The sequence below is a fragment of the Schistocerca cancellata genome, chromosome 9, assembly GCF_023864275.1.
Source record: "Schistocerca cancellata isolate TAMUIC-IGC-003103 chromosome 9, iqSchCanc2.1, whole genome shotgun sequence".
Classification (NCBI taxonomy): domain Eukaryota; kingdom Metazoa; phylum Arthropoda; class Insecta; order Orthoptera; family Acrididae; genus Schistocerca; species Schistocerca cancellata.
Genome location: NC_064634.1, coordinates 21,783,738 through 21,811,481, shown reverse-complemented (window position 1 = coordinate 21,811,481; position 27,744 = coordinate 21,783,738). Strand labels below are relative to the sequence as shown.

General features: G+C 41.7%; 1 protein-coding gene across 1 annotated transcript in view; it reads right to left on the bottom strand.

Moving 5' to 3' along the window:
• LOC126100727 (midasin-like) overlaps nucleotides 1-27,744 on the bottom strand; it is a 426,770-nt gene that overhangs the window by 26,138 nt on the left and 372,888 nt on the right. The window contains exons 29-31 of the mRNA XM_049911346.1: nucleotides 15,787-15,971; nucleotides 9,457-9,541; nucleotides 3,535-3,833 (exon numbers count right to left, since the gene is read on the bottom strand). Coding sequence (XP_049767303.1) covers nucleotides 3,535-3,833; nucleotides 9,457-9,541; nucleotides 15,787-15,971 — 569 coding nt within the window. The remainder of the gene's footprint in view (nucleotides 1-3,534; nucleotides 3,834-9,456; nucleotides 9,542-15,786; nucleotides 15,972-27,744) is intronic.

Sequence of the window (27,744 nt, the reverse complement as noted above, 5' to 3'; positions counted from 1 at the left end):
TTCGTAATATTTTCTGGTGATCTGTTAGAAATGTAAACAATTGTGACGTGACGCACATCGAATGCACATTAATTGTTACGGACATACTGCATAATCTTCGACCTAAAGCCTTTGAAACTTTTTGGTGTCGGCAAACTGGTATGTGCATTGTGTAAATTACCCATTTCTATACAACTAAACTTTTATTTTGGTGTTATTCTCTGATTTCTGTTTCATTGCTGCAGTATTATTCAGCAGTAGTGGACTAAAGTTCTCTGGCAGCGTATCAGATCTTACACGTCAAACCTACAAAACTTTAACCGAAATCTAAAACAATGAAAAATCCCGGAATTCTAAAAAATTCCCGGGTTTTTCCCGGATGAAAAAATTCCCGGGTTTTTCCCGGATCTCCGGATGTCCCGGGCCGTATACACCCTGACTGTGTTAAAGAAACAGCTGGATCACCCCGTTGATGAGTACGTCACCCAACACGAAGTTCTTCATTTCAATGGCTGCTTCACAATCTGTGCCATCTTAATCCCGGAATCCCTCCCTTGAACAGCTTTTCAGAACTGCACACATGTGAACTCTCCCTGCAATATATGCTACATTTCCATAACCCTCTTGGCCTCAACCTTTGTTAGTCATTGTCCTTACTCATCTAGCTCCATCCCTGTTCCCATTCCAGCACTACCACTATGCAGCCCTCTATGCCATCAACGTGCCCACAGTCGTTTAATTCTCTCCTCTTTTCCACCACCCCTCTCCGGCCCTCTGTCTGACCTTTTGACTGCATGTAGCTGCCCTTCCCTCTCTCCATCTCATCCCTGCATGCTCCCACAAGCAGCACTTTACCATCCCCAACTCCTACCATGGTATCCCTCCCCCTCCCCCTCCCCCTCCTCACCCCAACATCCTCCCTACCCCCACCACCCAGTGGGCTTCTCACATCATGTGATGTGAGAGAGGGAAGGCCTGAGGTACAGAAAGTTGAAGACCTGAGGTACAGAAATTGTGACTAGACTAAGTATTTCTTATTAGAAAGGACACATTCTGGCCTCAGCAGCCAGAGACTGTGGTCATGTGTATGCGAGGTGCGTTAGAGAGAGAGGGAGAGAGAGAGAGAGAGAGAGAGAGAGAGAGAGAGTGTGTGTGTGTGTGTGTATGTGTGTGTGTGTGTGTGTGTGAGAGGTCTATTTCCAACGAAGGCCTTGCTGGCCAAAATCTCATTTTCGACAGTCTTTTTGTTGTGCCCATCTGTGACTCAGCAGTTCCACTAATGGTTCTTTCAGAATAATAATAGAAATTGACAAAAGGACATAGCATCAGTCAAGGGGCAAATCACAAGACATCTATATATCGTCCTCATATAAAACGAGTCCAGTTTTTGAGTGATAGGTAGCTTGCGCATTGAGAAACTTGTGGCCTGAACCTTAATTGGGCACGGTTGTCTTCAAACACAAAGTTGAAGGCCTGAGGTACAGAAATTGTGACTAGACTGAGTATTTCTTATTAGAAAGGACACAGCATTTTATCTCGGATAGAGACTCATTGAGAGATGTAGGAATTACTTCAGGTGTATCCCAAGGAAGTGTGCTGGGGGCCTTGCCATTCATGTTGTATATTAATGACCTTGGAGACAAAATTAACAGTAACCTCACATTTTTGCATGTGAAGCTGTTATCTGGAATGAAGTACTGTCTGGAAAAAAGCTGCACAAATATTCAAACAGATTTTGATAATGTCTCAAAGTGACATAAAGATGGGAAACTTGATTTAAATGTTCAGAATGGTTGTAAATCTTTGTAGCTGTGTCAGGCAAGACCCAGAGCCTGAAAGCTGGCTAAAGCCAGTTTAGTTGAAGATTTTACAAAGGATCTAAAAGTGTTGAGAAAGGGTAGGTTAAATTCAGTAGGTGGTGGCGTGTTTGTTGCTGTTACACAAGTAGTTTATCTTGCAGTGAAATTGAAATAAGATAGATGTTGGGGCGTTAATATGGACAGAGATTATTCTCAACAATCAGAATAAATTAATAATTGATTCCTTTTCAACCTCTTGACCCAGATAATATTGTTATGAACAGATCAAGGAAAATTTGAATCCCATTTCAAATAGGAACCCAACTCTCACAATTATTGAAGGTAGAGCTATTAATCTACCATCGGTTTTTGGCAAAAATACGTTTGAAATCAGTGGTAGACAAAACACTGTCTGACAGTTGTGTGACTGGGTTCATGTGTTCCTGTCAGAAAGGTCACGATTCACAGTCATTAATGGAAAGTTACCCAGTGAAACAGAAGTGATATCTTGTGTTCAACAAGGAGATTTTAAGGACCATTTGCCGCATTGCAAAGTGATTTAGACAAATTATCTATTACGTTACATTAGATTCAGTTTTCATTCCACAGATGCAAAACACGGTAACTGATCCAAAACTGAAAAGTGTGTCTCCTCCATGACTGCTAAAAACAATCCATTAAAAATTCTGAACACTGGAAAATCCAGGATGGAATGTAACAATATTATGAAAAGAAAAGTTGCTACTCACCATATAGCAGAGATGCTGAGTCGCAGATAGGCACAATGAAGAGACTGTCACAAATAAGCTTTCAGCCAACAAGGCCTTTGTTAAAAATAGATTCGCTCACTCGCTCACAAACACACACACACACACACACACACACACACACACACACACACACAAATGCAACTCACACACACATGAACTGCAGTCTCTGGCAGCTGAAGCCACACTTGGTTACATAATGAATCGCACAGATTTAAAGGTTGTTGATTCAACTAAAATACATAGGGTTATTATTCTGAAAAACTTAAAACTGGAATCATCGCAAAGCAAATGTTGTGGGGAGGGCAAATCAAAGACTATTTTATTGGTAGAACACTTGGAAAATGATACTAAAGACACTCTCTACAATATGTTTGTCCTCTTCCAGAGTACTGACGCATGGTATGGAATCCTTACGAGGCAGGATTGACAAAGGTCATTGACAAGTTTTAAGAAGGGCAGCACATTTTGTATTATCATGAAGTAGAGTAAAGATTTTCGTGGATATGATATGCAAATTGGAGTGGCATCATTTGAAAAAAGGCCTTTTCATTGCTTCAAGATCTTTTCACAAAATTTAAATCACGAATTTTCTCCTCTGAGTGCAAAAATCTTTTGTTGACTCCCACTTACATAGTGATAAATGACCACTGTAATAAAATAAGAAAAAATAGAGCTTGCACAGAAAGATTTAGGTGTTCACTTTTCCCACATACTATTGGAGAGTGGAACAACTGTGAAATTTGTCAATGAAAAATCATCAAACAGCCTTATGTTAAAAAATTAAAAAAGAAAATGTATGGCTCTTTGCTGATTTTTCTTTGGTAAATGTCTAAGTAACTGATGTCCCATTCCATGATGGATTGACAGTAGTTGAGAAATAGTTTGAACATAGGTCTACGAATGCTCTACCAAACGCTGAAGAGTGAATTGCAGCTAGTCACGTACATGTAGATATAGAATGTAAAACTGTGCAGACACACACTTACCTGTACCCAAGACCCAAGCTGTTTCTCAAGAGCCAGTCGTATGGCTTGTGTTTCCTCTTCCACTACCTGTCTCGATACAGGAACCGATTCACTTTCTTTTATCGTGGTATTGAAAGTAGTCTCCGCACCTCGTTTCACACCAACTGTTTCTACACGCTCCCCTTCAACTTCCACATTAGTTTCTCCGTCTCCACCAGTGTCCATATTTTCTCCAGCAAGGTCAGACTTGTCTTTCGTACCAGGAACATTCTCAGCTGGAATACGCTGCTGTGGACTCTTCTCATTAGCTGGTGGTTGATCTAAAAACATGTAAATAGTAAAACAGTGATCTGAACAATAAGCATACTAAATGAAACTTCCTGGCAGATTAGAACTGTGTGCTGGACCAAGGCTCTAAATTCGGGACCTTTGCCTTTTGCGGACAAGTGCTCCACCGCCCTCACAGCTTTGCTTCCACCAGTACCTCATCTCCTACCTTCCAAATTTCACAGAAACTCTCCTGTGAAACTTCTAGGACCAGCACTCCTGGAAGAAAGGATGTTATAGAGACATGGTTTAGCCACTGCCTGGGGGTGTTTCCAGAACGAAAGTTTTACTCTGCACTGACGTGAAACTTCCTCCCTTAATATGCCAAGAAGTTTGATATCAGCACACATTCTGCTGTGGAGTGTAAATTTCATTCTCAAAGAATACTAAATGTTTTATAAATGAAAAGAAAATTGTGATTTTCAAAAATGTTGTCAAAACATGCTTAAAGTTATGAAGGGACGAGTGTGCAATTTTGGGTACGGAAATGAAGCGTAATATGCAAAAAAGACAATTTAAAGTATGGTCCGGGACTGCTTCCAGAAATGACAAGAAAAAGTATTCAAATAACTGTAGAGAAAATACTACCAGTACCAGATAATACAAAGAAAAAACACTAGGTGTCATGCTCAAGAGGATTGTATGCCAAAGATGATGGCAGAAAAACTTTTTGAGCAGAGACCAACACAGAAAAGAGATATCAGAGGGACAGAAAGGAAAATAAATAGTATAAATGAAAGTGTTTGTCTATATGCACTGAACATCTATGAATTTATTGAAAGAAATAACATTTCTTGCATATGTTATTGGTTATTATAACTAATGTATTTCATTCTATTTCAGTTCCAATAGACTTGGAAATCAGTTTAACGGCAGACAGCATTTCTCCTGTTGCAACATTATAATCAAATGTTTATCTCGTCCAATTAACAGACAAAATGAAAACAGAAAACTGTAATGTAAAGTAGATATATTTTTTATGTCAATGCTTTTCAGCTACATACAAGTTACTTCCACAGGTAAAGCAGAGGGTTCTGTGAGCATAACTGAGGATTTTGCTAATTTGTATGTGAAAGGACTGTGTGCAAAACAATAGCTTATGTGCTTCCGTATTTGGTTCTAGTCTTCGTTCTGCCACATCTATGAAGACAAGTATGGTTTAAGTTCTTGTGGAAATTTGCAATATGTTTAAAGACTCACACAAAATAATATTTTTAAAGTTATGCAAAACTGTGGCACTGCTGACACACACATTCAGATATAAGCAACAAATCTCAGAGTTTTGAAAGTGACAAATTCCATCTCCTTAACTTGACATTAATAAAAGACACAGAAGATGTAACGTAGTGGTAACGGGTGGAATGTTTTCAGAGCTGTCAGACCCAAAAGCCAAAGATGGTCACCAAATGCACAAGAATAAGGTTGAATAACAAAGAAAAGGGTGATACAGGACATTCTACATTAATCTGATAATATTCGTAGAAATTTCCACCTGTGCACAGTACATAATGATGACAATAACAAGAGAGAGAACACTTTTATTGACATTTTGAAATAATTTTTATTTGTTTATGAACTGATAGACTACTTGGTCATCATCAGATGAGAGTAGACTGGTGTAAGAAGTTCTATAAACAAAATATTATTCTAAGTTTTGATATTATATCCACTGCTGAATGGTATACGGCGTATATTGTTACCACTATAAAAAGCACTAGTTTGAAGAATGAGATTTTCACTCTGCAGCGGAGTGTGCACTGATATGAAACTTCCTGGCAGATTAAAACTGTGTGCCGGATCGAGACTCGAACTCGGAGAGCTTCTGTAAAAGTCGTGCTTCAGTAGCTCAGATGGTAGAGCACTTGCCCGCGAAAGGCAAAGGTCCCGAGTTCGAGTCTCGGTCCAGCACACAGTTTTAATCTGCCAGGAAGTTTCAGCACTAGTTTGTTTTAGTCAGAAAACGACAGGAACAGAATTCTATGTCTTTTTCTTTTTGGGTATATTGTTATCAATCAGGCCAGACTTGTAACCACTGCTACAGGCGATCTATTTAATTGCTTGTCATCCAGTATGAAAATCAGGGTCCAGAAACGGTAGAGACGAGGCAAATGCATCGCGTAAGGTGAATCGTGATATACCGTGAAGTGGAGAGCAGAGGATTTGAGCTCTATTATTTCAAGAGTTGAAATAATTTACTTAATTGGCGTAAGTGAATCAGCCAAAAAACATACCAAATAACCTACACCTCCAATCCATTACTTAATTTTGGTATTTTTCTTTTAAGAATAATTACTAAAAGTTTGCAAAGAAAATTTAGGGCTGTCTGGTACAGAAACTTACAGCAAGGCAACCTGACAGTTTTTATATAGTGTTACGAAACTGAAAATACCATATACTCTTGATTATTTGGGATAACGTGGGGAAGGAGGTGTATAAATAATCGAGATATTTTCAAACATGTATGCGGGAGGATATACAGTGGATGAGTAATGGCAACAGCATCAGCACCCAGTGCCTGGCCATCCTCAGTGGGCGTGGCTCGGTGTAGTCGTCTTCCACTGCTGGTTCAGCTTAGCGTCTGCGATGCCAACTTCGTGATGGTGATTTTTTTCTTTTTTTTTTAATGCATGAACAGTCCATACACAAATAATGGGGAGCACACTGTAACTCTGCCTTACAACATGTCTGGATAGCAAATATTAGATTGTATTATTCATCACTATTAACATTACGTGAACATAAAAATTTGCCCGATCTTTATGAAGCTGCAGGTAGGTATGTTTCTGAAGAAGGTAATGCAATCAAAAGAAAGTTGTGACATTTTGTTGAGTTTTTGATGCCAAACTTAAGACTAAATTTTGATTTATTGTTGATATGAAATAGTGTTTATTGGTTAGCAAGTAAAAGGTAACACAAAATGATGACATAACACGGTGTACTGAAACATCTTCCTTATGTACCTAATCAACTTATTATTAAATCTCGGGGCGGGAGGATTCGTGTGAAAGAGTAACCAACTAAACGGTCCAGTCACATTAATGCGACCACCTGTCAAAAGCCCGAATAACCACCTTTTAAAGTGTCGATGTGCAGAAAGTGTGTCAATGAGGTTCTAGAAGGTAATGACAGGGACGTGGAGCCATGCCAACTCCATTGCCTCGGCCTGCTGTGCTAGGTTTCTCGGTCCAGGATCCGCGGCGGAACTGTCCATTTGAGGTGGTCCCACAGATTCTCGACTGGATTTAGATAGGCAGGAGCTCGGGTAGCCAGGGGAGTACAGTAAACGCATCCTGATGCTCTTCTAACCACACAGGTACACAGTGAGTTGTGCGACATGTTGCATCGTTCTACAGGTAGATGCTACTGTGCTGAGGGAAAAACAAACTGTGGTAGAACTGGAAATGAATCTCGAGATAGAGGCGTACTCATGTTGCTACATTGTGCCCTACAGAATGATGAGATCACTCAGGGAATGCCACGGAAACACTCCCCAGATGGTAACGCTGCCTACTCCAGCCTGAACCCTTCTGACCCTCGTTGCAGGGCAGTATGTACCAATGGATGTCTGTTCACTGGAGCATAAAATGTGATTCATCTGAAAAGGGCACCGGTTGCCATACAGTGGATGTCCAGTTGTTGTAATGGCATGCAAATTCCAGCTTCCGGCGCCGATTAACTGCAGTCGGCATAGCAGCTCTAATCGAGTGCCTGCTGCGGAGGCCTTTATGCGGCAACGTTCACTGACCGGTCATTGAGGAGACACTGTCTGTCGGCCCTCGGTTCTTCTGGGTGGCCAGTCGTACGTCTGTTTGTGTGGAAATATCTCCACAGCTGTCGCCCACCCCTGTCATCGATGGCCCGTGGTCCACTACAATTGCCTCGGCGCCAGTTTTGGATAGTGCCATTTTTCCAGGCATGGTACACTTGAACCACAGCTGCACGTGAACAGTTTACAAACTTATTTATTTCGGAAATGTTTCTTTCCTTGGCTTGAAAGCCAAGGATTATACTCTTTTGGACATCAGATAAATCGCTCCACTTTTCGCAGTTTGACAAAGACTGCACGGTTTACAGGAACATTCCCGCCCTTCAACAGATGCCCAAGTTGAAAATTGGTGACGTGATTGAGGAGTAAAACGGTGAAGGAACAACCGCAGCTAAACCGAGACCAGGCAGACCTCACGTTCTGACGGACAGGGACCGTCGAGCACTGCAGAGGAGGGTTGCAGAAAATCACATGAAAATCAGCAGAAGGAATCAAAGTGCTACCAGCAGTCCGTCTAGCCAATGACTGTGTGTAGGGAGTTAGAAAGAATGGGGTATAATGGTCAACCAGCTCCCAATAAACTACATGTGTCTCTATTCGATGCCAGGTGACACTTCAAGAGATGTAAAGGAAGATGCCACTGGGAGTAGATGAGTGAAAATGAATGATTTGGAGTGATGGATCACAACACGTTCTGTGACAATCCAATGGAAGGGTTTGAATTTGGTGAATGTCTGGAGAATGTCACCTGCCATCCATCACATGTAGTGACAACAGTAAAGAATGGAGGATGTAGTGTTACGTTATGGGGGAGTTTTTCACAGTTAGGGTATGGTGCCTTTACTGTGCTAAAGGGAACACAAGATGAAACGGATATAAACACACTTTATGGCAATGTGTACTGCATACAGCAGAGGATAAGTCCAGAAATGATGAATGTTTCTATCAGCACAATACGTCCTGCCTTAAAGTAGCATCTGCGAAGCAACGGTTTGTGGACGACAATATTTCTGAAATGGATTGGCCCGTCCAGAGCTCTGACCTGAACCGACACAGCACTTACAGGACGAGTTACAGCATCGAGTTCTCTCCAGACCCCGGCATAGAAATCACTAACTTATCTGATTTCTGCTCTTGAGGAAGAACGGGCTACCATTCCTCCACAGACAACTCACTTAAAGTTGTCCCCAGCAGAATTCAAGCTGTAATAAAGCTGAAGGGAGGATACACCCTTTATTAATAGATGTCCAGATATTTTTGATCAAATAGTGTACGACTCTACATCACGCTCTACAAGGCACCTTATGGTGTGTGACAAACTACTTTGTTTAAAGTGCAGCAAATCATGCAAGTGCATAACAACTGGTGATGGATACTGAACTTTGAATCTTCATTCTTAATTTTAATCTCTGCCAACTTCTCACATTTGTCTCACATTGTTCAACTATAGAAGAATGGGAGCACCCATCACTACATAATATTGATAGGCTTTCACACACATCACCACCCACTGAATTTCGTGCTGTACGAGTGCATAAGTTGTTGCATATTCCACTGATACAGATCATGAACGAACATTATACGTGCACATTATGCAAGGCGGTTACAGAATAAACACTACACAAGAAGTTTGGTATAAGGTTTGGACCTCAGTGAACTGTGAGCAGTATTCTGGCATGAAGAAGAATAACTGACCAACTACAACATTTGCAGAGAACTCCTGACATGAGGGTTTTTTTTCCCATGTAAAATACTTTAAGTTACCTAGGAAGATATATAAAATGTATTACAACTGAATCTATTTTATGAATTCTTTCTCATGATAATTTCATAGGCATTTATGTTCTTACCTTCTATCATTTCTATATCATCATCATTCAGTTCTTCACCCTTTTCTTCTTCCAAATTTGGAACAGGCTGTTTTTCTGCTTGCTCCTAGGACATAAAAGAAATAAAGAATTCTGCACATGTTTAAAGGTATCCTGGAATAAATTGAAATGATACTTGAAGCATGAAGAAAGCAGGGGTAAAAAACTTCAATCTATTCAAAATATTAATGATGGAAGCATCAACTTAACAGCTGCCAATCCAGTAGAAACTGGAACTTGGCTCAAAACACACAATTTTAAAAATACACTTGAACCTTAAGGTACCACAAGTTTCTAACATTCCTTTAGATTCATAATAAAGAGAAGAAGAAGATATACACTGACCAGCCAGAACATTATGACCACCCATTTATTAGCTGGTATGTCCACCTTTGGCACAGATAACAGTGGTGATGCAGCGTGGCACGGAAGCAATCAGGCCTCGGTAGTTTGCTGGACAATGTTGGCACCACATCTGCACACACAAGTCACCTAATTCCCGTATATCCCAGGGAAGGGGGCAGAGAGCTTTGACGCTACATTCAATCACGACCCAGATGTGTTTGATCGGGTTCAGGTCTGGTGAGTTGGAGAGCCAGCACATAAATTGGAACTTCCCACTCCATGACACTCCTGGACTTGTGACACGGCACCTTATCTTTCTAAAAAATGCCACTGCCATCGGGAAACACGACTGTCGTGAAGGAGTGTATGTGTTCTGCAACCAGTGTACGATACTCCTCGGCCGTCACGGTGCCTCGCACGAGCTCCACTGGACCCACGGGTGCCCACGTGAACGTTCCCCAGGGCATCACACAGCCACCGCCAACTTGTCTCTATCCTGCAGTACAGGAGTTAAGGAGCTGTTCCCCTGGAAAATGACAGATTTGTGTCCTCCAAGTGGCTTTTTGAAGAAGGTATCGGGACTCTTAAGACCGCGCAATGCTCTGCAACTGCACCAATGTCCAGTGCTGACGGTCACGTGCCCACTTCAGTCGTACCTGACGACGTCACAGTGTTAACATCGGCACGTGCGTCGGCTGCGGAGGCCCGTCGTTAGAAGTGTTCAGTACACTGTGTGCTCAGACACACTTGTACTCTGTCCAACATTAAAGCCTGATGTCAGTTCTGTCAGAGTTCACCCCCCGTCCTCTTTTACCAGTCTGCCAAGCCTACAATGTCCGATATCTTAACGAGGGGTGGCTTCTCGACACCACGACGTCTGGATGTGGTTTCACCTCGGTTTTCCCACCTGTCGAAGACACTTGCCACAGCACTCCTTGAACGTCTGACAAATTGTGCAGTTTCCAAGATGCTCACGCAGAGCCTCTGGTCCATTACAATCTCCCCTCAGTCAAACTCAGATAAATTGCACACCTTCTCCAGTTTACACACAATCAGCTCGCTCACTGATACTACACGCACCATACGTGTGTCATTCCTCACCTACTGATGCTGCTATCTCCTGGGTGCGTTTATATCAATAGTAGATTGGGAGTGATCCTAATGCCCTGGCTGGCCAGTGCACATTCACTGGTGAAGAAGGGAAGGAATGACTGCTCTAAAATCCAGATTACACTATTCGTGAGATCAGCTTCCACTGAAAGGGTATGGCATAACCAAGTCGTGCCCTCAGATGTTATTGACAGTAGCTAAACACCTTCTGATACTTTCCAGACTGGTTTGCTAAGAAAAGCCAGTCTCCTTACCACAGCTGAAGAGCTCTATGATGATTCTTATCCTTGTGAGTAATGCCACAGTTCAAGCATTTCTATGCACCATTCCAGTATTACAGATTCCAGTACTCATCACTGGCAAGACATTTTCTTAGGAAGCCAATGGAAGCATATACAATACCAACTAACCTGTAGCTTTTATAACTTTTATATTAACATTACCTTTGTCCAGAATGAATCAATGGCCACAGGAAATAGTCTATAGTAGTAACATCCAATACCCTGTCAGCCCATACAGTGTGAAACCTAACAGGATGGAGTCTGACAGTTATTTCACAGTTCAGCACCTGAGTCTTCCATCTCAGCACAAGTGCTTACAAATTCTGGAGTCAGTAAATGGTGATCCCCTCTCAATGGGGCATATTGAACACCTATGAAAAGGTATTAAAAAAAAAAACCACTTTGAGTTTCCTGTCCATCAAAAAACAAAATTCATTGCATATGTCATTAGTTTCGGAAATATAGATGTGCCAAATTGGATGATTCTAAACTGCAGGCAAGCTGAGTCATGCCCCAAGCTGTCCTACTGCACCGCACACAAATTTTTAATGCCACTCGTGTTCCTCTTTAATATATGGTCATAATAAAATCTTACATTGCATTACCAGTTGTTCTTATTTTTCTTCTTAGGAGTCAATTAGACAGACTACTGCAGCTCCACTGGCATACTTACGCGCACCCTACTCGATCTGTCTTGCTCTCTGTAGTGTGAAAGATATACTCCCACAACAATACCCAGTTAACTACAACTGTTAACGAAGGAATGATACATATCTTCAGGAGGCAAAATGTGTAGTACTGCTGACAGACACATGAAATGAAATGATTGTACATCATCATTGACCTGGAGACCCCATCTGAGGTTGTTCAACCACCTGTAGCAAGTCTGTTTATTCAACATCGCTCAGGCGACTTGTGCATCGATAATGATGAAATGATGATGAGGACAACACAACACCGAGTCTCTGAGTGGATAAAATCCCTGACCCACTCGGGAATTGAACCCAGGCCCCCCTGCTCGGTGGTCGGCCTCACCGAGCATTCGGCTACGGCAGTGGACGACAGACATGTATAAAAGTGATAAACTACCTAGATTTCGTAACTAATAGTTTGTTCCTCGAAGAGCAGACGGGGATAGGTTGGGGGAGGTTAAAAAAGGAAGGACGGGTCACTTAGGCCCGAGGGTGAGACAGACGTACACCTGAAGCGAGTACTCGCCAACAACTCTGTCTCGTAGTTTACTGTTTTTCTTGATCAATTTTTCCTTAATACAATCAACATATTTCCAATTTGACATAAAGTGAGTGCATCCATTTTGTGGTAACCTGTGTTCACACCCTGGGTGCCTAGCAAAATAGTGAAATTTACTACACTGTTACATGTGAATGTGCCACATATCAATCAGCTGCAGGCAGGTGGTACCTATCTTAATTTTCATTATAATTTTCATTCCCGAATTTACATTACTGCATTTATTCACTTTGTCCTTAACATTTACTGCTCGTGACTGAACACCTGACCTGCAGCTGTTATTGGCTTTAAACCTGTAATTAAAATACTGATTTACACATCGCATTTTTACCACTGCTGCCTCAGCACCCTACCCTCACTGTTACAAAGAAAATGGTGCCAGCAATCTGAAGCAAATGTTTAGATACTGTCTACGATTCTGCACACGAGAACATAAAATGCTGCGCACAAAAGAGCAACATTACCCTCTGCCACTGCCGATCACAAAGTTATTTCACTTGAGGTTTATAACTGCTTCTATTTCAGTGGCTATTAACTACATATTCCCCTAGGTCACAAAAACTGTTGCCAGTGGGGGTTCTTTTATTTTGAACAGATGAATCAGAGACTATTAAAGCTGGCTACTACTGTCAGAAATTTAAAATCATCATAATCATCTTTCTTCTTCTTCTACTATTACAGTTTCCAGCTCCTGGCTGGTCTGTTCAGAACATAAGCTTCTCCAATCTTTCCCTGGAACCCCAACAGGTTTCTCTCACCATTTGTCCCAGTCTTCTCTTCCCTCCTTCACTCTGACGATTTGTATGTCTCTTGGTCTTGCCTTCTAAATCTACATCTATATACATATTCTGCAAGCCACAGCACGGTGTGTCTTGGAGGGTACCTATGCCACTACTTCCCACTTCCTTTCCTGTTCCACTCACAGGCAGAGTGACGGAAAAACAACTAAATGTATGTCTCTGTATGAGCCCTAGTTTTTCATAGCTTATCTTTATGGTTGTTACACAAAATGTACACTGGCAACAGATGAATCATTCTGCAGTCAGCTTCAAATGCTGGTTCTCCAAATTTTCTGAATAACATTCCTCAAAAAATATGTCCCTCCGGGATTTCCATTTCAGTTCCGAAAGCGTCTTCGTAATACTCGAGTGTTGTTCGATCCTACCAGTAGAAAATCTAGCAGCCCGCCTCTGAACTGGTTCGATGTCTTCCTTTAATCTGACTCGGTGAGGATCTCAAAAACCTCGAGCAGTGCTCGGACAGGTCACACTAGCAGCCTGTATGTTTACATATATGAATCACACTTACCCCAAATTCTCCCAGTAAACCGGAGTCGATCATTTGCCTTGCCTACCACAATCCTCACAAGCTCATTCCATTTCAGATTGCTTTGCAGTGTTATTCCCAGACAACACTGCCACAGTATGGTGTGTTGTGGAGGGTATCCTGTGCCACTACTAGCCATTTCCTTTCCTGTTCCACCCGTAAACAGAGTGAGAGAAAAACAACTATCTGAAATAGACAACATACACACACACATTCACACAAACAGCTCACACACATTATGGCTGCCGGAGACAGTTGTCCTGTGTGTGCGAACTGCATTTGAGTGAATGTGGGTGTATGTTGTCTATTTCAGGAAAAGGCCTTTTGGCCGAAAGCTCACCTGTTTATTAGTCTTTTTGTTGTGGCTGTCTGTGACTCAGTATCTCCGTGATTGGTGAGTACCAGTCTATCCTTGTCATTATACTGCCATTATCTCATCTCGGATTTTCTGTCCCAGACAGGACGAGTAGGAAAGATCGACTGTTGGCGACTGCACCAGACGAGACTTGAAAACTGAGAGCTTAAAAGTGTAAGACAGGGTAACATGCAAGACAGAGATTACTGTAAAACATCGTGTACGAGTTAATAAGAGTGAAAAGGAGGAGGATATTAGTGTTTAACGTCCCGTCGACAACGAGGTCATTAGAGACGGAGCGCAAGCTCGGGTGAGGGAAGGATGGGGAAGGAAATCGGCCGTGCCCTTTCAAAGGAACCATCCCGGCATTTGCCTGAAGCGATTTAGGGAAATCACAGAAAACCTAAATCAGGATGGCCGGAGACGGGATTGAACTGTCGTCCTCCCGAATGCGAGTCCAGTGTGCTAACCACTGCGCCACCTCGCTCGGTGTAATAAGAGTGAAAAGCTAAGTGCATTGTACATTACGGCAGTGGGATGGAGAGGGTGAAAAATGGGCAGGTAAGAAATTGAAAGATGTAGAAAACTAAAATGGAATGAATAAAGGAGCAGTAACTATCCCTCCCACCTCTGTTACGTACAATGAACTTAGCTTTTCACTATTATTAACTCATACATGAGTTTTAGCAGTAATCTGTGTCTTGCATATTACCCTGTCTTCCACTTTTAAGCTCTCAGGTTTTCAGATCTTGTTCGGTGCAGTCCCCAACAATCAGTCTTTCCTTCTCATCCCGTCTGGTAAGTCTCCCCTGACCTGCAGTTCTAGGTGACTTTTACGAAATCCACCCCTTTTCCTAGACCTCTACAGTCCTTTCCCTTCATCCCTCTTCCTTTCTCTTCAACCCTTCTGCCTGAAGGAGCAACCACTGGCTTCAAAAGCTTGCCTAATTACAACCTCCTTTTACGTGTGTGTTCTGCCGCCGCTTGGTGAGTAGATTTTTTGTCTACCCCAATTACTTTTCGTAACACTAAATTACATTTTTCTAAATTCAGAGCTAGCTGCCATTTGTCAGACCACCTAGAAATTTTGTCCAAGTCATCTCATATCTTCCTACTGTCACTCAACTTCGACACCTTCCCACACCACACGGCATTTACAGCAAACAACCGCAGACTACTGCTCGCCCTACCCTCCAGATCATTTATGTATATAGAAAATAATAGCAGTCCTATCACATTTTCCTGGGCCACTGTTGGTGATATCTTTGTCCCTGATGAACACTCGTCATCGAGCATAACATACTGAGTTCTATTACTTAAAAAGTCTTCGAGCCACTCACAATCTGGCAAACCTACTCCGTATGACTACTTTGTCATTTCGTGGGCCTGACTTAGTATCCTGCTAGCTCCTACACTTTTAACAAGCACATTCCATCTTAATCTTGTATTTTCTAGACACACTTGTATGCGTTTCTCTTTCACTATTTCTCTCACTGTCTGTCGAAATTAATTAATTAATATAAAGAGAGAATGCTGTTAATGGCAAGTATTTAAACAGATCAACATTTTGCATTATTAATGCAGCAACTGTTCCTGGGTTCACAATTTCTGAAAAATAAAACTCAATGTCATTATGATACCAACCTCTGTGGCCGCATCTATAGTGTGTGCATCAAATGCTTCTTTGGAATCACGTATGTGTTGGTAGAGATCAGCACTGCGGCCTAAATCCGCCCCTTCTTCTGTCTCATCCTCTGATTTGGACTCTTGTTCCTTATTTGTAACATCCACCGTCTTCAGCCGTTTTACTGTTGGTTCTTTCACATCACCTACAGAGAAATTGCATTTACAAAGAAAATCATTTAGAATCTATACTACATATTCGGTCTCCTTTAAGATTTCATATAACACTAGTATGCAATAAATTAATTAGAATAACAACACATTTGACAGCACTCAGCATTTTGGTAAAAATTGTCACAAGAAACTAAGCAATCTTCAACCAATGCCTTAACTACATGGCAAATGATTATCTTTCACCATTACATTGTTTAAAACCATGTAAAACATAACATATACAGGGTGAGTCACCTAACGTTACCGCCGGATATATTTCGTAAACCACATCAAATACTGACGAACCGATTCCACAGACCGAACGTGAGGAGAGGGGCTAGTGTAATTGTTTAATACAAACCATACAAAAATTCATGGAAGTATGTTTTTTAACACAAACCTAGGTTTTTTTAAATGGAACCACGTTAGTTTTGTGAGCACATCTGAACATATAAACAAATACGTAATCAGTGCCGTTTGTTGCATTGTAAAATGTTAATTACATCCGGAGATATTGTAACCTAAAGTTGACGCTTGAGTACACGGGACATTGCGAGAGCCGGTGGACTGAGTCAAAGTAGTGTCATGCGCATACTGCATCGTCACCGCTTTCACCCGTTTCATGTGTCGCTACATCAGCAATTACATGGTGATGACTTTAATCATCGAGTGCAATTCTGTCAATGGGCATTAACAGAGAATGTGTTGCAGTTCTACCTGTTTACCGATGAAGCGGGTTTCACGAACCACGGGGCAGTGAATCTACGAAACATGCATTACTGGTCCATGGACAATCCTCGCTGGCTCAGACAGGTAGAGCGACAGCGACCGTGGGCTGTAAATGTATGGTGCGGAATCATTGGTGACCACCTCATTGGTCCTCACTTCATTGCAGGGGCCCAAACAGCTGCAACATACATCGCGTTTCTACAGAATGATCTGCCAACGTTGCTCGAAAATGTCTCACTGGAAACGCGTCGATGTATGTGGTATCAGCATGATGGTGAACCTGCACATTCCGCAATTAACACTAGGCTGACCCTTGACAGGATGTTCGACGTGCGTTTCATAGGACGTGGAGGACGCATAAATTGGCCAGTCCGTTCTCCTGATCTTACACCTCTGGACTTCTTACTGTGGGGTACGTTAAAGGAGAATGTGTACCGTGATGTGCCTACAACCCCAGAGGATATGAAACAACGTATTGTGGCAGCCTGCGGCGACATTACACCAGACATTACATATAATAATCATATAATGTTGATCGTCGGTAAAGCAGATGCCAGACTGAGATTCATTGGAAGAATCCTAAGGAAATGCAATCCGAAAACAAAGGAAGTAGGGTACAGTACGCTTGTTCGCCCACTGCTTGAATACTGCTCAGCAGTGTGAGATCCATACCAGATAGGGTTGATACACGACATAGAGAAGATCCAACGGAGAGCAGCGCGCTTCGTTACAGGATCATTTAGTAATAGCGAAAGCGTTACGGAGATGATAGATAAACTCCAGTGGAAGACTCTGCAGGAGAGACGCTCAGTAGCTCGGTACGGGCTTTTGTCAAAGTTTCGAGAACATACCTTCACCGAAGAGTCAAGCAGTATATTGCTCCCTCCTACGTATATCTCGCGAAGAGACCATGAGTATAAAATCAGAGAGATTAGAGCCCACACAGAGGCATACCGACAATCCTTCTTTCCACAAACAATATGAGACTGGAATAAAAGGAGAACCGATAGAGGTACTGAAGGTACCCTCCGCCACACACTGTCAGGTGGCTTGCAGAGTATGGATGCAGATGTAGATGTAGATGTAGATGTACTGCGGCGTGTACGACATTCATTACGCCAGAGATTGCAATTGTGTGCAACAAATGATGGCCACCACATTGAACATCTATTGGCCTGACATGTCGGGACACACTCTATTCCACTCCGTAATTGAAAACTGAAACCACGTGTGTACGTGTACCTCACCCCTCATGGTAATGTACATGTGCGTCAGTGAAAAAGACCAATAAAAAGGTGTTAGCATGTGGACGTAATGTGCTGTTCCAGTCTCTTCTGTACCTAAGGCCCATCACCGTTCCCTTTGGATCCCTATGTAATTCGGTGCTCTCCGATACACACGATCGAACAGCGGAGGAGTGGTACTCAAGCATCAACTTTAGGTTACAATGTCTCCGGATGTAATTAACATTTTACAATGCAACAAACGGCACTGATTACGTATTTGTTTATATGTTCAGATGTGCTAACAAAACTAATGGGGTTCCATTTAAAAAAAATGTAGGTTTGTGTTAAAAAACATACTTCCGTGCATTTTTTTATGGTTTGTATTAACCAATTACACTAGCCCCTCTCCTCACGTTTGGTCTGTGGAATCGATTCGTCAGTATTTGATGTGGTTTACGAAATATATCCAGGGGTAATGTTAGGTGACTCACCCTGTCTGTTTGTGACCTTGAAAGGGAGCACCAGACCGTTAGTAGCAGGCTTACAAGCAATATAGTGTTAACTGTGTAACTAAGATTGCTTCATCTGGAGAATGAATAGAAAGAATGCACAGAAGTGAAAATGGATGTGTGTGTGTGTCGGGGGTGGGGGGGTCTTAAGTCTGATGGTCTATTTGGCTGAAAGCTTTGTTTGACAGTCTTTTTGTTGCGCCTAACTACAACTCAGCATCTCCGCTATGTGGTGAGTAGCAACTATCCCGTTCATAATATTGTCATTATGCCATCCTGGACTTTCCGTTGCTTGATAAAAGAAGTATGGGTTTTTACTTTTTTGAAATGATTTTGAATCACTTTACAACAACCCAAAGTATGATTTCAGTGGCTGTCCAACCATTAAGTACAAATAAGTAAACCTCTAACATATTAAAACATACAACTTGCAAATTAAGGGAAGACTTCAAATGATCCAGAGAAGTTTGCCAACATACTGTATTATCTTCATTAGTTGCTAAAACAATACTATTCTGTATGCTTGAAAATGGCTTCTTGTCAGCACCTATTGACTTAAAATATATGTTTGAACACGACAAGTCACAATTACTAGTCACCGATTGACACTTTCCCTAGGGAAAATAACAAATTATTGCAATTCAAGTGTCTATGAGTGAATGGCCTAGAGGTGGCTGTTCCACCACTGTGCCACAGGGCACTGGCAACCCAGAGCACCCTATCAACTCACCCGTGGGCACACACTGACCAACTTGGCCACCCCTCACTGCAGGTGCTGAGTCAGGGTGGGACAGTCCAGTAGGGTATGGCATAACTGCCTGTGCATAGTTTCGATGTGTACCACAGTTGTGTTTTTTTTTTCACACCTTAAGACTGCAGATACCACTGACTAGGCTGTCCTTCCATCTCACAGACATCTGGGCACCCACAGGTGGGCACTTGAGGTGGCACAGGACAGTCTGGAATAATATCTGGAGTCTTTAACGTAAACAATTATGGCTCATGCTGAAGTATTGCATTAAAAATGCATTTTGAAGTATGGGGCTGAGCCTTGTTGTCATTCAAATGAGATTATTTGCTGATGAAATACTGTGAGAAAGCATTAAGTGACTGACAAGCAATGTTATGGTAAATGAGTAGAAAAGGTTATGGTTTAAAATCCTGTTGAGAATGCGGTGAATTGAAAGGAAGCAAAAGCTTAGACTATCCTAGGAGAGAAAGGACATTACTTGTGATAAAGAAACTATGGAAAACTTAAATCTGAATGACTACAAAGAGATCTGAACCACATTCCTACAAAATTAAAGTCCAGTGTCTTAACCACAGTACCTTCACATTGTGCTGGTAAACAAGTTTTTAGGGGACTGTTTGATCTTAAAATGCATATCTCTGTGTGTGAAAAGTTATCACTGAGTTGATAGTGGTGTCTTAGAAGGTTTATTGCATGAAACGGGAATTGGGATAATTGTGGTTTATTGCATGAAATGGGAACTGGGATAATTGTGTTAGCTTCAATGTGAATACATAAAATATTTTGAGGTTACAGAATCTTTCTGAGCTACACACAATGCACTCATAGTTTGAGCCAGGAAAGAACAGAAACTTAACAAGGCAACAACCATCTTCTATCCTAAACTACGTCACTCAGAAACTTGATGATATTAAGAGCTTTGATATATTCTGTTTTGTGGTCTCCAAAGCTAAAGGACAGACTGAACTCACCATAAAGGTAACACAAAGATTTGCAAACAGATACAACAGAAAGACTGTCACACATTCAGTTTTCTGCCAAAGCCTTCTTCAGAAAAGAAAACACAAACACACACACACACACACACACACACACACACACACACACACACCTACCACATACATGGACGCCACCTCCGGCAGCTCACAGGAATGCAACTGTCACGTTGAGTGGCAATCTTCAGTGGAGGCAGATAAGAGGGAAGGATAGCAGGATATGGGTGCGGGGAGGGAAGAGTGCTGTCTGGTAGTGTGCACAAGGACTATATGGAGGCATAAGTTGAGGCAGGGATAATCACGGGAGTATAGAATGTGTTGTAAGAGTAACTCCCATCAGCACATTTCAGAATAGGTGGTGGTGGACAGGAGGATGCAGAAGTCCAATGTTGTGAAGCAGCCACTGAAATCAAGCATATTGTGCCCGGCTGCATGTTGTGCCACATGGTGGTCTACTTTGCTCTTGGCCACAGTTTGGCGGTGGTCGTTCACCCTGGTGGACAGCTGTTTGGTAGTCACACTAATATAAAGAGCTGTGCAACGATTGCAGCAGAGCTGGTATATGACATGGCTGCTTGCACAGGTTGCGCAGCCTCTGTGGGGTAGGATAAACCAGTGATGGGACTGGGTTACGAAGTGCTCGGTGGGTGGGTTGGGCGGGTGATGCACCTGGGTCTTCCACAGGGATACAATCATTAATGCAAGGGCTTGGGACCGGGAGTTGTACTGGGATGGACTAAGACGATGTCAAGGTTGAGAAGGTGACAGAACACCACTTCAGGAGGAGTGGGAGGTATTTCTAATATGATGTCCCTCATTTCAGGGTAGGATGATAGATAATGCAAGGCCTGACGAATGATGTGGTTCAGCTGTTCCGTTCTCGAATTATCCCAGCCTCACTTTCTGGTAACCCATTGTCCCCATGTCCTACACCCAACAGTTTCCACCCCCTCTGTCCTATGACCTTTACATTATTCACATCCCTCACGCACATTATGTGCCACCCTCTGCCAAGACAATTGTCCATCTTTCCTCTTAGCTGCACCTCACCCTTTGCCCCCCCCCCCCCCCCAACCACCTGATGCTGCACTTGGCAACCTTGTCGTGGCAACATCTAGTCTGTGCACACTCCTCCAGATAGTGCTCCCTCCTCCCCCCCCCCCCCCACCTCCAATCCACTTAACATGCCATCTTTATGGTGAGTAACAATCTATTCTTTTCCTAATATTGTTGATATTACAACATGGAGGAAATGTAGGATCAGCTGCTTCAATTCATTCCATAGGTGTCACAAGTTATTGTAATGAATTTGCTCTCTATCTGATGACAAACCTCAGATCTGATAACAAACCTCAGATGACTATTCTAGCATGCACAGTGAGAATATTTAGTTGCATGTCTCAGTATTTGTACAACAACTACCAATTTTAGTTTCATTGATAAGCTAATGGCTACTGTTACGGCTAATCTAATATTGCAGACTCGGAGAAAATGCAGTGCTGCCAGTAATAAAGCCACATGTGCAGAGACTGGACATAACATTTCGTATAGTTATCATGTCCTATTTGAGTAATAATTTAGGTATTATAATAAAGCCAGAGAGATATAGAGTACCACTAGAATAAATGAGTCCAATCGTGTTGTGATTAGTCTTCAAGGTCCCCACATGAGAGGTTCATATGACGCTTTAGTATATTCCTAGAGTTCTCCCTTAGCATTCCTCCTTGAAACTATGTAAGTTTGCTTTTGCAGCATAGATGATAGCTATCTTCAAGCATCTGCCAGCTGATACTTTTCAGTGTTTCTCTGAAATCCTTCTGCGGGACAAAGAAATGTGTAACTATGCGTTCTGACCTTCTTTACGCACTGTTACTTGTATTTTGTATGGCTCCCACACACGTGAGTAATATTCTACAATGTGTCGTGTCAGTGTTTCCTAAGCAGCCTCCTTTGTAAATTCTTTGCAGTTCCAAACTGAAGTCTAGCAGCTGCTTTTCCAATGACTGAGCCTATGTTATCATTCTGTTTCAAAATTCCCAAATTGTTTCTCTTATGTATTTACATGGGTTGACTGATTACCACTGAACTGCTTGTTGCAGGACCTCCAGAGGTTCACTTTTTAAGCAAATTGAAATTATGTGATCATATGACAGTTTGTGTATAGACATATCGGTTTGTGTGGAAACCCCTCACATCAGTGGTAAACAGTGGGTCCAGTAATTGGTGGAAGTTTCCATTTGATGCAGGAACACCACATGTCAAGGAGATAAGGGCTTTTTATTCATTGTAAGGTTAACAATGTCACTTGTTATTCTACTGCTTCTGGTATCTTCCCACACTTTTACTGGATGTACATTTCAGATTTTATGCATCAGTTCCAAGTGAAATGGCATGTGGCAGTGGTGAAGTCGGTCTGAATAAAAGAAAGAAAGGATCGAAAAGAGTTATATACCAATCAGAACCAATAAAAGAAAGCAGAATTAAAAACACTGAATACTTGAACTATAGAGGAGAAACAGTTACGCTTAAAGAACAAGGTTACGATTGCAGGTAAGCCATGTGCATTAACAATGCCAGTGAAACTAATGTTATTGTTTGGTTATTTTGTTACTATTATTCGTCTTACGAATGCACTGCTCTGCTATTGCAGGTGTAAGCGGAAATGCACGATTACTAAAATTAGTTCAGACGTAATGACGGAATTATGTTCTAAGTTCTTAAGTTTCAACACTAAAAATGAGCATAATAGAAGTATGTGACATTGTAAGGAAATGTCCAAGATTGTAAGGTGACAACAGCTTACCTATCAAGAACAAACCCAAAGGTTATACATACAAATATTGGCTCTTTAGCTCTGATGGCCATGTTCAAGTCTGTAAGTCCGCATTTTTACCCATGTATGGTGCTTCTGACGACAGACTGCTGAGATTAAGAGATCTACTAATCTCTACTAAGTCCCCCAAAGACACGTGGGGAAAACAGCAGCCAGAATATGCATATCCAGCTGAAGTAACATTGTTAGTTGAGAACTGCATAAATAGTTTTCCAATTCATGACTCACACTACATAAATGTTGTTGTTGTTGTTATTGTGGTCTTCAGTCCAGAGATTCATTTGCTGCAGCTCTCCACACTACTCTATCTTGTGCAAGCTTCTCCACGCTTCCCCTCAGTACTAAATTGGTGATGCCTCAGAAGTTTCCTATCAACCGACCCCTTCTTCTATTCAAGTTGCACCACAAATACCTCTACTCCCCAATTCTATTCTCTCTCTGTTCTACACAAGTAGAGAGTACAAATACTTGGCTTCATATCTTAATGTGAAAAAGACGTGGGATCTGTTTCAATCGCAATATCATTAAGTGAAAGTTACATATTGGTATTAATGGAAAATATTTAATGAAAATTTTAATTTGAAATTTGATCAACCACAGGTGGATAGATGTTGTACCTGCAAGGAATTTAACTGTGAAAATAAGAATTCCTACCTTAAACGACAATGCAACACGTGTAGCCTTAGCCAAGCTGTTAATTCATAAAAGAATACAACTGAGTGTGTGCAGAAAATGTGCAGAGATTCTGAAGATGTCACCGGCATCTGCATTGGATTAATGCAAAATCTGATGCTTCCAGTTATACCCATTCAAGACCCATTCTATTTGCGTCAGCTTACTTACAATGTGTCCAATATACGTGATTTAAAATCTGGGATGGCTATATCCTACAAATATGATGAAACAATGCCTGAAAGCAGCCCCAATGAAGTTTTCTCCTTTATTTTAAGTTATGTAAATGAATATGTTGCCAAAAATGTCCAGCAGTAAGATTTGACTTAATCAATTTGATTCAATCCATCACTATTTTGTCAGCTATGGGTACTGCTATCTGCCTTGTGACAGGGACTTCAGTGTTGTGAAGAGAAATGTGAAAAAGACTGACAGTGTACTTGCCAGTGGAGTAAACGGAATTAATCCTCTCTTCTAGCTCTAAGAAATTTCGCAGTACACATGGTGAATAAAGAAGAATTCATGACTTCAACTCACAGTGGCCGGCGCATTACAAGAAGAATGTGGCATCTGTGGAATCACAAGGAAGGAAAATTCCTTGAGAAAGAAAGCAGCATTTTTCAATTTCAGACTTTCTCGAGTTTTCATACAGCAACCTTACTCCTGACGCAATGAAAACTCGAACATTCATTGGTTTGTTGCAGAACATACCTTCAGACTTTTAGACGCAGAGCAAATTTCAGATTTTCCATCACAACTTGAAGTGCCAATGATTAGTGACAAAAAATGGCAGTTTAAAAAAAATCAAACCTTACCCACTTTATCCCAAAGAAATTAAGTGATTCTACAATAATTTAAACTTCCAACCCATGTAAGTGGACAAAGAAAAGTGACTGATGTAATACTGTGGTGAAACATGTACTCTTAGTAATGGGTTTTACATTAAACTGTTTAATTCACTTAAATGTGTTTACATTTCTTTCAGAAACACCTCATGTCCAACAAATTTAACAATGTATATCGCCACAGTAAATATTAAGAATTATCTGGTTTTTGTCCTTCTCCTGGGCGGGTGGGGGAGGGGGGAACAAAATGCTCCTATTGGACATGAGAGGTTTCTGCAATAAGCAGTTCAATTGTGAATCACTGACATTGTAGTCATGCTATACTATATTTCTGTGTTCTGTGCAGAGCACAGTTTTACATTTCTGAACATTTAAAGGAAGTTGTCAGTCCTTAAATCACTTGAAAATCTTATCAACATCTGACTGAACATTTCTCCAGCTTTTCTCCGATGGTACTTCATTACATATAATGTCTATATCTGTTGATGAATCTGCATGTGAAACAATATGCTGCATACTTCCTGCCAAGAAATCCTCATTTTCATTTGGCACCCAACATGATCACACTTTAATAAATATTGGTATGGTACTGAATCAAAAGCTTCTTGGAAGACAGAAAATATTGCATCTACTCTACTGCCTTGATCTGTGGCTTTCAGAACATTAAGTGAGAAAAGTACAAATTGGGTTTCACATGACTGATGTTTATGGAATCCATGGTGGTTGGAAAGGAAATCCGTTCTAGCTGCCTCATTATGCTTAAGCTCACAACATGTTCTAAGATTCTACAGCAGGTAGATTGCAGTGATATCTTATGACAATTTTGTAGATCACTTATGCTACCCTTCTCGTAGATGGGTGTAACCTGTGCTTACTTCCAACTACAGTGGTTCAGATCTGTGACTGGATTCAGTACCTGCTAGGAGACAGAATTCAACTTTTTTAAAAAGACATCTTGCTGTGCACAAACTGCAAGTTATCATCCCATATTTCACAGCTATGACACATACACACGAAAACCATAATGGACCCTATCATAATCAAATGGGCATGGTTAAATTTACATTTTCAGTATCCATGGAGTTCTATGTTTTCTAGATTCACATCACCTGATATAGATGCGCACAATTTGTAGGTAACCTTATAATTCTACAATAATGTACACAAAAAATTCGTATGTTCTATGTGTTGACCAGTATATAGTGATATAAAAATAAAAAATAAAATAAACACACACACACACACACACACACACACACACACACATTCATTTACATAAGCAAGCACACCTCAGGCACACATGACCACCAGAATGCATTCTGATCCGAGATCCTGAGATGGAGGTCATGTGTGTGTATGTGTGTGTGTGTGTGTGTGTGTGTGTGTTTTTCTTCTTTTGCTATTGAAGGCTGTGGCTGGAAGATGATGTGTAATCTTTTAATTGTGCCTGTCTGCAACCTAACATGTCATCTTTGGGTAAGTAGCAATTAACCTTTCCCTTACACTGTTGAAAGTAATTTTGAGAAACTCGAAGGAAGTGTTACAGGGAGGTTACTCTTCACAATCTATGAAGGCTGTGGAATGTAGATATAGATTTAGATGTGAGTGTAGTTGTATGTAGGCACACCACTTCCAGTAAGATTGTGCTTAGTGAAGCACAACGAGGTTCAACTCAGCTTTAGGGGTGATGAAATATTTACTCTCCTGGTCAATAAAACTGCAACACCACGAGTATCGCATCCAACGAACAGCAAATTGGCTCGATGTGTACTATGTGCTTGGATTTGCAAATGATTAACATTTAAGTGCAAGTAGGTAAGAGCAATGCCATCTCAATTCCATATATATAAGGAAAGTTACACGTCGGTTTTATGATTCGGGAATGTTGGTAGTTTGTGAGAAAATTATGTTATTTAAGGAGGACAAAAATACCGGATTCTGACAGCAACAGGATCACGGGCTATCAAACTGTTGCTCATGTCAGTTGGGATCTCTCAATTGTCACGTGAATACGAAACTCACGAGCTCACAGGGGCCATACTCAGTGCTGTGCCGGTTCTCTCTGGCCGTGCACGCCTGCTGCCCAGGAAGACAGAAACGCCGTTCGCTCAGCCGTACAGGGTTGTGCAGCCACATCTCCAGGACAGGAAATGGGTTCATTTGCAGCAACGCAGCTGACTGCACAGGCAATGCAGCGACACCTCGAGCATCGTAACTATCGTCACACTGACGGTCGTTTCTGGGTTACTTAATGTGGCAGGCAGAGAATCGTGCATCCGGCAATAAGACTGAACACTGGGGTGGCACCACTCCATCTTTCCAGACAAGTCTCAGTTCCGAGTACAGCATCACAGTGGATGTATGTACCCATGTGTATTGGCTCCGAGAAGGGACACTGCCAAACTGCATTTGTCACTACAAGGGCCCACATCGGGTGTGCCAGTACGGGGTGCTGCTGGATGCACATCTCCGGTGCACCAAGCTGGTAATCTGGACAGCAGTCATTACGTGGTGGGTATGTTAGGGTTGGTGACTGTGCCCTACACTTGAGACCTCTGTGACATTACCTTTCAATATGTCACTTCGAGGCCTTATGTTGCCCAGTCTGTTCTGATAGAACATAGAAGGTTTTCAATGGCCAACCTGGGCAGCACATTCTTTGTATCTCTCAACTACTGAAAAGACCTGGTTACGGGATGGCGAGACACTGGCAAGCCACCAAAAGTAAGTCACTGCAATCGACGAACGCTGTCATACAGCTGAAATGGTGTGGAACAAACTACCCGTATCCGTCAACTGAGCTCAGTTCGATCTTACGCCCAGTCGGGCCAAAACTGTTGCTGATGCTAGAGATAGTTGTATGTAATAAATACTGCAGCCATATCCCCCCCCCCCCCCCAAATCATCTACAATACTACTATCTTATTATACTTCATGCACACAGAAAGCACAATTTTGCTATTTGCTATAGTTTCTGATGTTGCAAAGCTGATGGTCAGCAGCAAACTCAAATACAACTATGCACTAGCAAGAATTTTTTGTAGTATAAATAACTCAGCAATCGACAGTTTCAAAGTACTGACCGAGACTACGTTGTGCGTCGCTCTGCCCTGGTCGGTCCCTCTTGCGCACATCTCTCTGCCCCTGCTGGTCTGCTCGTGCTTCTGGCATACTGTCTCCCTCTGGTCTCCCCTGGTGCCCAGCCT